The sequence below is a fragment of the Anomaloglossus baeobatrachus genome, chromosome 10 (genome assembly GCF_048569485.1).
Source record: "Anomaloglossus baeobatrachus isolate aAnoBae1 chromosome 10, aAnoBae1.hap1, whole genome shotgun sequence".
Taxonomy (NCBI): domain Eukaryota; kingdom Metazoa; phylum Chordata; class Amphibia; order Anura; family Aromobatidae; genus Anomaloglossus; species Anomaloglossus baeobatrachus.
The window spans coordinates 185,269,117-185,279,847 of record NC_134362.1 but is presented as its reverse complement, the minus strand read 5'-3'; the positions used below and the strand labels follow the sequence as shown (position 1 = coordinate 185,279,847).

The following is a 10,731-nucleotide window of genomic DNA, read 5'->3' as shown; positions in this document are numbered from 1 at the left end:
CACACAAAGTATTACACTTAAAAGTGTAAAGCCCCTCCCCTCTGCTATACACCCTCCCGTGCATCACGGGCTCCTCAGTTTTGGTGCAAAAGCAAGAAGGAGGAAACTTATAAATTGGTCTAAGGTAAATTCAATCCGAAGGATGTTCGGAGAACTGAAACCATAACCAAGAACAGCCGGAAGGGAACAGGGGCGGGTGCTGGGTCTCCCAATTGGAGCTAGAAGAAAAGGAATTTACGGTAAGTAAACAAAATTCCCTTCTTCTTTGTCACTCCATTGGGAGACCCAGACAATTGGGACGTCCAAAAGCAGTCCCTGGGTGGGTAAAAGAATACCTCGGTTAAAGAGCCGTAAAACGGCTCCTTCCTACAGGTGGACAACCGCCGCCTGAAGGACTCGCCTACCTAAGCTGGCATCTGCCGAAGCGTAGGTATGCATGAGATAGTGCTTCGTGAAAGTGTGCAGACTCGACCAGGTAGTCGCCTGACACGCCTGCTGAGCCGTAGCCTGGTGCAGCAATGCCCAGGTCGCACCCCCTGCTCTGGCAGAATGGGCCTCCAGCCCTGAAGGGACCGGAAGCCCAGCAGAACGGTAGGCTTCAAGAATTGGTTCCTTGATCCACTGAGCCAAGTTGACTTGTAAGCCTGCGACCCTTTACGCTGGCCAGCGACAAGGAGAAAGAGCGCATCCGAGCGGCGCAGGGGCGCCGTACGAGAAATGTAGAGTCTGAGTGCTCTCACCAGACCTAACAAGTGCAAATCCTTTTCACATCGGTGAACTGGATGAGGACAAAAAAGAAGGTAAGAAGATATCCTGATTGAGATGAAAAGAGGATACCACCTTCGGGAGAAATTCCGGAACCGGACGCAGAACCACCTTGTCCTGGTGAAACACCAGGAAGGGGGGCTTTGCATGACAGTGCTGCTATGTCAGACACTCTGCGGAGTGACGTGACTGCCACTAGGAAGACCACCTTCTGCGAAAAGCGTGAAAGAGAAATATCCCTCATTGGCTCGAAGGGTGGTTCCTGAAGAGCCGGTATCACCCTGTTCCGATCCCAGGGTTCTAGCCGACGCTTGGAAGGAGGGACTATGTGGCAAACCCCCTGCAGGAACGTGAGTGCCTGAGGAAGCCTGGCTAGACGCTCTTGAAAAAAAAAAAAAAAACACAGAAAGCGCCGAAATTTGTCCCTTAAGGGAGTCGAGAGACCACCCCTTTTCCATTCCGGATTGAAGGAAGGACAGAAAAGTGGGCCAGGCGAATGGCCAGAGTAAAACCCTGATCAGAGCACCAGGATAAGAAGATCTTCCACGTCTTGTGGTAGATCTTGCGTTGGTTTCCTGGCGTGTCTCATAGTGGTAATGACCTCTTGAGATAACCCTGAAGACGCTAGGATATAGGACTCAAAGGCTACGCAGTCAGGTTGAAGGCCGCAGAATTCAGATGGAAAAACGGCCCTTGAGATAGCAAGTCTGGCCGGCCTGGTAGTGTCCACGGTTGGCCTACCGTGAGATGCCACAGATCCGGGTACCACGACCTCCTCGGCCAGTCTGGAGTGACGAGGATGGCGCGGCGGCAGTCGGATCTGATCTTGCGTAACACTCTGGGCAGCATCGCCAGAGGAGGAATACGTAAGGCAGTGGAAACTGCGACCAATCTGGTCTTGAGAACGTGCCAGAATGCCGGGACCTTGTTGTTGTGCCGGGACGCCAATAGGTCGACGTTCGGCTTCACCCAGCGGCAACAAATCTCTTGAAACACGTCCGGGTGAAGAGACCATTCCCCTGCGTCCATGCCCGGCGACTGAGAAAGACTGCTTCCCAGTTTTCTACGCCCGGGATGTGAACTGCGGAGATGGTGGAGGCTGTGGCTTCCACCCACAGCAGAATCCGCCGGACTTCCTGGAAGGCTTGCCGACTGCTTGTGCCGCCTTGGTGGTTGATGTATGCCACCGCCGTGGCGATGTCCAACTGAAATTGGATCTGCCTGCATTCCAGCCATGGCTGGAACGCTTTTAGGGCTAGATACACTGCCCTCACCTCCGGAACATTGATCTGGAGGGAGGACTCTGTTGAGTCCATGTACCCTGAGCCCTGTGGCGGGGGAAGACTCCCTGACAGACTCGCGTCAGCCGTGACCACAGCCCAGGATGGGGGCAGGAAGGATTTTTCTTCGATAAGAAGTGAGAAGAAGCCACCACTGAAGGGATGCCTTGGCTTCATAGTTTCATAGTTTTTAAGGTTGAGGGGAGACTCTAAGTCAATCTAGTTCAACCCGTAGCCTAACATGTTGATCCAGAGGAAGGCAAAAAAACCCCAATGTGTCAAATAAGCTCCAATGGGGAAAAAAATTCCTTCCTGACTCCACATACGGCAATCAGACTAGTTCCCTGGATCAACACCCTGTCATAAAATCCAATATACATAACTGGTAATATTATATTTTTCAATTAAATATGCCCGAGAAGAAGTAACGTTCCTGTCGAGGGACGTCGATTTGCTGTCCCATTTGCGGAGAAAGTCCCATTGAAGTGGGCGCAGATGAATCTGCGCAAACTGAGCTGCCTCCATTGCTGCCACCAACTTCTCTAGGAAGTGATGAGGCGCCTCAAAGGGTGTGACTGGGCTCGAAGGCGCGATTGCACCCCTGCCTGTAGTGAACGCTGTATGTCCAGCGGAAGCTTCACTATCGCTGAGAGAGTATGAAACTCCATGCTGAGATATGTCAGTGATTGGGCCGGTGTCAATCTTGACTTTGGGAAATTGATGATCCACCCGAATCTCTGGAGAGTCTCTAGAGCAATGTTCGGGCTGTGTTGGCATGCCACCCGAGAGGGAGCCTTGACCAGCAGATAGTCTGAGTAAAGGATCACAGAGTGTCCCTGAGAGTGTAGGACTGCTACCACCGTTGTCATGACCTTGGTGAAGGCCCGTGGGGCTGTCGCCAGGCCGAGAGTTATTGCCACGAACTGAAGGTGTTCGTCCCCTATGGCGAAGCGCAGGAAGCGCTGAAATCCTGGTACAATCGGCACGTGGAGATAAGCATCCCTGATGTCGATTGATGCTAGGAAGCCTCCTTGGGCCATCAAAGGCGATGGCAAGCGGAGAGATTCCATCCGGAACCGTCAGGTTCTCTGTCCGTTGAGCAGTGTGAAGTCCAGAACGGGGTGGAGTGATCCGTCCTATCTGGTGTTCACCGCCTGGAAATGCATCGGCTCGCTCGGGGGACGGAGATGCTCTGAAGCAACTAGTCGGAGGACGAGAACTGAGCTCTATCCTGTGACCGTAAGACAGAATGTCTCCTACATCGGTCTTGGACACGTGGGGGCCACTGCCCTGACCTGGACCGCCATACAGAAAAGGTTCTCTGTGCACGGCGGAGGATGAAAAAAAAACCCACCGCCTGAGACGTCAAGACGCTAAATGCGGAGCAGACCGCATTAATCTGAGACAGAGCAGCAGAGATAGCCTGGAGTGCCCGCCCCTGCAAAGGCTGGGGCAACGGACGCGCCTATGGGTTCCTAGATGGATCTCATTAGGAGTTCTATCCGTCTGTCCGTGGCATTCTTGAGCGTGGACCCGTCAGCCACTGCTACCACTGATCTAGCCGCCAGTCAAGAGACTGGAGGGCACCTTATGCCACTGAGCCCAAACCTTAACAACGTCAGAGGGGAAGGGACAACGTGTGTTATAAGGCGTTCAGTAAAACGCTTGTCCTGGAAGGCGTGCTTCTGTACAGTATCTGTGAAGCTTTTAGAGCCACGTCCGGACAGAGTCCTGGGTTGCGACCTCCGTCCCATCCTCTAGAGGGTCCTCAAGCTGAGACCCTTGAAGAAGTCGGGGAAGATTCCAAGCAAGGCTGCTTAGCCAGACTGGGACTGCGGTTCGTGCTGGAGTTTACCACGTATAACTAGAGGCCACCCCAGGAACACGCTTCGTCGCAGACCGATAGAGGCCTGGGGCGATCCCGCAGTGCCCGGGCCTGTGTAAGGGGCCGGTCTGGACTGCAAACTCCTAGTCTCTTAGCCGACCATTTGTCCATAGCCTGAGACATGGATAGTGAAAATGACCCAGAGAGTTTCTCAGCAAAGCTGTAACTCTGTCCCTGCCGCCTGGACAGGGAACGCCGGCGAAGTTCTCATCATGCAAACTCTGTCGCTGTCATCTGTGCAGTGCCCGTAATATAGCCGCACAAGAGGTTAAAATAAGCCAGTGCCATGGCACCCTTACTCTTTAAGAGCAGACAACAGCCTGTCGTCCGCAGAGTAATCTGAGGGTATACAGCCAAAAACAAATAATGCTGCTGAACAGTGAAATCATATACCATATAAATAAACATATATATATATACACTGCGGCACCAAGGGGGGGACAACACCTGAGAAACTGGTGCCCCCCAGTGCTCAGTGAGGGGGAAGGAGGATACCAACGTATGCTCCAGCCCTCCCTGCCGACGTCCAGTCGGCCGTCCCGTCGTTACCCCTGACTGGCAGGCCCCAGAACGGGAGTATATGGCACTAGGCCGTAAGAGCCAGGAACTAAATTTAAAAACGCGGCCGGCAGACATGGCGCGGTAGTCCCAGTCTCACAAACCAGTCAGCAACCGCTGCGGCGTTTGTAACACAGATGCTGCATGCACTGTCCCTCAGGGGACACAGAGTACGTTATGATGCAGGGCTCTGTCTGCCGTAATCCGGTGGTCTATAGTGATCAGTGAGGGGGGGCGGAGGACAGCAAGGTGTGCTCCAGCCCTCACTGTCGGCAACATACCGACCATCCCGCCCTTCTCCCTGACTGGCAGGCTCAGGGGCGGGAGTTTAACACACTAGGCCGCAAAAGCCGGGAACTAAAGTAAAAACCGCGGCCGGCAAACAGGCACGGTCGGCGCGGTAGTCCCGGACAAAAAATGCACACCGCAGTCGCAGCTGCGTCTGAGGCCAAGGTGCTTCATGCACCGTCCCAACGGGGACACAGAGTACCTGTAGATGCAGGGCCATGTCCCTGACGATACTCCGTCTCCTGTCCGGCAGGGGCTGCGGATGTGGCTTGTAGCCACCAGATTCTCTGCCCCGGGTCTCCCTCAGCTGCAGCCAGAAGTTGCTGAAAAACATGGCTGACGGCGTTCTCTGAGGAGGAGGGAGGCGTGGGCGTGTCACAAAAAAGTGCGGGAATCTGGTGCCCCAGCGTGGGTAGTGAGGGGGGCGGAGAACAGCTCAATGTACTACAGCCCTCACTGTCGGCGTCATACCGACCGTCCCGCCCTTTTCCCTGACTGGCAGGTCTGGGGGCGGGAGAATCCCATACTAGGCCGCAAAAGCCGGGGACTAAAGTTAAAATCGCGGCCGGCAGTGCACGGTCGGCGCGGTAGTCCCGGACCCATACGCACGCCGCAGTCGCTGCAGCGTCTGGGCCCAAGGTGCTTTATGCACCGTCCCAACGGGGACACAGAGCACCTGGAATATGCGGTACTAGGCCGCAGAAGCCGGGGACTAGAGTTATAAGCGCGGCCGGCAACAAGCGCGGTAGTCCCGGCGCACTAACACGCCCAGCAGTGCTGCAGCATGTATGACACAAGCGCTCCATGCGCCGTCCCCAAGGGGACACAGAGTACCTCACAGTAGCAGGGCCATGTCCCTGACGATACCCAGCTCCTGTCCAGCAGATTCCCCAGGGGCTGCGGAGGGAGCACGGTCCCAGTGTCTGGAGACCGATTATGGATCCCACTTCACCCAGAGCCCTGCAGGGATGGGGAAGGAAAACAGCATGTGGCTCCTGCCTATGTACCCGCAATGGGTACCTCAACCTTAACAGCACCGCCGACCAGAGTGGGGTGAGAAGGGAGCATGCTGGGGGCCCTATATGGGCCCACTTTTCTTCCATCCGAAATAGTCAGCAGCTGCTGCTGACTAAGTTGTGGAGCTATGCGTGGATGTGTGCCTCCTTCGCACAAAGCATAAAAACTGAGGAGCCCGTGATGCACGGGAGGGTGTATAGCAGAGGGGAGGGGCTTTACACTTTTAAGTGTAATACTTTGTGTGTCCTCCGGAGGCAGTAGCTATACACCCCAATTGTCTGGGTCTCCCAATGGAGCGACAAAGAAACCTTGATTCTCAATTACTTTTTGACTAGACAGATTGATATCCCTGAAGTTTTTTTCCTTATGGTAATACTTTGATGTGAGTGTTCCCTTGGTTTTTGTGATAATGTATAGTAGTAATCATCATTTGACATATATTTTCCCATTATCATACATATCTTACTACTTACTGACTCTCCAAAGGCCACTGGGTCCTCCAACATCTGACACACAGGCTGTTCACTCAATTTCTCAGGTCCTCCTCGCCCATTGAGCCCAGAAGAGAAGCGGGAGGCTGACAAACGCTCGGTTTATGTAGGAAATGTAAGTCTTTAAGAATGTTCCTCGGTAATTTAGGAGTTTTCAATGGTACATTTGGTATTTATCTCCCTATACTTGAATCTATATGGTCCCCCTACTTGTAGATCTCCACTTATGAGCCTGAATGGAAAGCTTCAATGGGAACCGAACCCTATTGAGATTCTTATATTAGCTATGATGGCGCAGAACAAATTTAAGGGCAGCACTGGGCACCCGACTATCCCGATTGACCATACTGAGGTGCATGGGGTTTCTGTCAAGTCCCAACCCAATAGTGTCATTTGTTTAGGATAAATGTATAATGGAGGCTCCAATGTGAGGTGAAAAAAGTCGAAGATTTTTACCATCTGTAGATTTTTATCTTCAAAAATACCCAATTTTTATTAAGGCAAACCTGCAATATAAAGTTGAGAGATTGCTTGATAGTCCTCTAGTAGGAAATAATGATCTAAAAGTTGGATGTCCATGATCTATTGTCTACTGTTAATGGTATTGATTTGGAGAGAGGACAATATGATCAGGATTTTGGTATGGATGGTGATTCTTTAATCATTTCGATAAAATCTTTGTATCTCGTTGTCTTAGGTGGATTATGGAGGCACGGCCCAGGATTTAGAGTCTCACTTCAGCGGCTGTGGGTGCATCAACCGGATAACAATTCTATGTGACAAATTTTCCGGACATCCCAAAGGGTAAGAGAAGACTCTGTGGTTTAAGGCCTTGTTCAGACGTCTTCTATCCAAGATTCTTACAGACTACAATGGGTATATATGCTATGTAGCTGTTCACGTATTAGTTTTTTGTAATCAGTATTTTATTGTGGGGGCTTTTTCTTTAAATATCACACTGATTAGTATCTGATCCAAAACCTTGATGAAAATCTGTCCGGGTGTTTTGTTTTATTGTGGTGTTTTGTTTTTTTTTTGTTTTTAAATCTTGGATTTTCCAGCAGATCAATTTCAAAATCAACATCAAAAACCTCTGAATATTCTTTGATGTTGATCTTAAAGCAGATCTGCTTCAGACTCCTTGTGAAGCCTTCTTAACACGCCCATATCAACACAAACCTACTTAGGCCCATTAAAATCAATGGGTCTGCGCACAAGTCTGTGTCTTGACATGAACCATGTGTCCGTATGCTCCACACAGCAACATGCCCGTTTTTCTCCGGCAGCACGGGCGTCACACTGAGCACACACTGATGTTTTCTCTGGTACTTGTCACAAGTGTCACATAAAAATAAAGAATTTATTTTTATACATTCCAGTCTCCAGCACTGCTGCCTCTGCTGTTGCTTCCGGGCCCACTCATGATGTTCATGAATATTCACTGCACTCACCATGGACCCGGAAGTAGCAGCAGCATCGAAAACAGGTAAGTATGCAGCTCATGCTGAATGCATGCTATCCGGATGGCACAGGGGGATGAATAGCGCCCACTCCTATGAACAGTGTATTGTACTGTAACTGTAAAGTGTCCTGGGAGTGCTGGCCCTCATACTGTAATAGGCAGGAGGCATAGGGCAGGGTCAGGAGAATTGTAGATATAGGGTATGCTGGAATTACGCAAACAAGCAGACCAGGAGTGGGGATGATAGGAGTAGTTAGTTAATAAGGTAAAGCAGAGACAGGAAGTGTAGCAAGATGGTTGCCAGGAAGACAGGAGTTTGGCGCGAATAGAGGGTTTTAGAATGAGAGGAGAGGGGGTAGTTAAGTGGCAGGGGCTGAAGTAAATGGACAGGGTCCACAGCTGGAACCTGTCCAGATGGGGAGTAATTCTCCCATGTGTCGAGACCTCACTTTGTGGATGGGCTGTGGAGCATCCTAGGATTGGTGGGACGGTGGGGTATAAAGACCACTGACAAGACCCTGAACTGGCCTGGAGCTGCTATTCATCTGAAGGCCCGAGTGAGACACTGTAGCCACATGGAAAGGATACCGGGGGAGGAAGAGGGCATAGGATTCAGCTGCTGGAGGATAGTGCCCAGGGCCAGGAAGGAAGTTGTTTTTCCCCTGAGGTAGAACAGACACAACACGAGCAGTCCTAAGGGCCTAAAGAGTGGAAAGAAATGAGTTACAATACAGAAATTCCTGTGTCTTTATCAGTGCCTGGTGTGTTTTGTTGCCCTCCCTGTCTATGACAAGGATCCAGCAAGGAAAGGACTTACACTTTCACCATGGCCCATGCAAAACATTAGTGTGGAGGCCTTAAAGAAAGGAACAATAATGGCTCTTACTAAAATTTCAAGACACTAATTTCTGACATTCTGTGCATATCAGATACTGTATGTACAGGTAGTCCAGTCTATACTGTGGTTGTAATAGAGATGTAACTTTTTTTGGTCCTAACTTATCCTATCCTATAGATATGCATATATAGAATTTGCAGAAAAGAGCTCAATGGAAGCCGCCATCACTATGGATGAATCCGTTTTCCGAGGAAGAACAATCAAGGTGCGGAAGTGAATATATAATCCTGTCCCTATAACCTATACACCAATCAGCTAGCACTTATTCACACTTGTTGGATATGTGGGTCAGTTTTTTTTATTATTTTTCCATACACCAATTCACCATAAAACCAGATTTTCTGTAAAGACATTATCAGCAGATCCTTTGTCTAGTAAACTGCTCAGTGTGGCCTCCATGGATATGATCGGTTTTCTTGCTGTATCCCAAAAATGATTTGATTTTTAGTTTGCGAGCTGGGAAATTTAAAGACAAGTCCTTGAACCACGGGTGCCATAGCCAAGGCTCCTTTAAACAACCAATCGGGTTTCTGCAAGCTTGTCATGAGGGTCTAGCAGGCAGATCAACTGGCCCCCCACATCTAACCATGAAGATACCATAGTCATTATTCACCAATGCATCTAAGGGGTTAAACATTCAATCAGATGTGTCTGCTGTGTAAAATTACCAGAAGAACCCCCCCACCACTTGGGTTTGGAGTGGGCACTGAACATGAGCCTGGCCCATAAAAATCCTCCCAATTTCTGCCCAACGTACACGGCAGATGTGGATGGACGTTTAGCACTATGACCACCTAGGCTGCAGGCCCCAGACCAATTTCATACCCTTCTGCCATTAGCACTACACCAAAGCCTTGATCTATATCATGTTCCTTGTGTAATCTGGACAAATAAAAGGTGTCTGATTCATCAGACCAGGCCATCCCCAATTGCAGGTGCATCCGGTGATGGACAGGGGTCAGTACGGTCACCTTGACTGGTCTATGACTATGAAATCCCAAAGATAAACCCTGTCTGATTTGACGCCTTTCTATCAGTCAACAGAAGCCTTTTTTACGTTTTCTAATTGCTATTGGTTGTATTCTGCGCTTTCTCAAGGTTCTACCAAAAAGGACAAACATGCCCGGCATTAGCACCACAGATAGGGGAGGGTTTCGTGGAAGACCTCGCGGTTCCAGGGGAAACTTCCAGAGAGGTCAAAGGACCAGGACTCGTCCCTACAGGTCTGTGCAGGTTTCCTTTTTCCAAAAACTACTTATGCTGTAACATCTGTATACGTGACCACCCTTGTCCGATATCTGTCCTGGAATAGAACATGTAGAACATCTTGGAACATATTTGCCAACTCTCCTAGAACATCTTGAAGACTCGTGGTGGGGGGAAAGGAGAGACTTCAAAGACTTCTGGAAGAGTTAGGCAAATCTGGAGCCTCCTTGAAATAATTCTGGAAGGTTTCTGGTCTCTCCGATCATTCGGGAAGTGTGGAACAAGGCTTGGACGGGGCATGGCCTCGGGGTCCTGCCCTGGACCCTTGAGGGGTTGAGTTTTTGGTATTTTCAAGGCTTCCATTGGATTCCTCTAATTCCCCCAACTTTCTCTTTTCCCTAGAGGTCGTGGAAGAACAGACCAGTGGAATAAGCCCTACTGAACCTCAGTTTTGTGGCTGGAAATGGTATAATGTCAACCCCACGTCAGGAACGGTTTAGGTCCTCCTGGACTTGGCGCCTCGTCTCCGCCTGACGTCAGTGCTTCTATCCCTGCAGTGCTGATAAATCGGAGAAACGTGAATTATCTGTAGTGTGGTTACAGCACAATTTCTAACAACGCACTGGAGTTTTGTTTTTCTTTTCTTGTGGATGAATAAATATCTTTATTGCTTTAAGTACAAATATGTCGGTCAAAATGAATTTGGTTCCATTTAATGCATTTATATGGGAAAGCGCAAAGGATCTTAGATTTATACTGCTACGTCTGGCCAGAATAAATCCAATGACTGATGCAATTTTGCCAATATGGCCCTAATCTACTGCAAACAATGAGTCCTTGATGTAGGGACCATATTTGATATATGGGACATAACACTTATC

At 49.8% G+C, this 10,731-nt stretch overlaps 1 protein-coding gene across 3 annotated transcripts in view; it reads left to right on the top strand.

Annotated features, from left to right (window-relative positions):
- The window catches only part of PABPN1L (PABPN1 like, cytoplasmic), a 33,794-nt gene extending 23,302 nt beyond the window's left edge, over positions 1-10,492 (top strand). For all 3 annotated transcript variants that reach the window (XM_075325936.1, XM_075325934.1, XM_075325935.1), the window contains exons 4-8: positions 6,332-6,399; positions 6,982-7,088; positions 8,762-8,849; positions 9,743-9,867; positions 10,253-10,492. In XM_075325936.1, the coding sequence (XP_075182051.1) occupies positions 6,332-6,399; positions 6,982-7,088; positions 8,762-8,849; positions 9,743-9,867; positions 10,253-10,292 (428 nt within the window). In that variant the 3' untranslated portion in view covers positions 10,293-10,492. The remainder of the gene's footprint in view (positions 1-6,331; positions 6,400-6,981; positions 7,089-8,761; positions 8,850-9,742; positions 9,868-10,252) is intronic.
- The last annotated feature ends 239 nt before the right edge of the window (positions 10,493-10,731 follow it).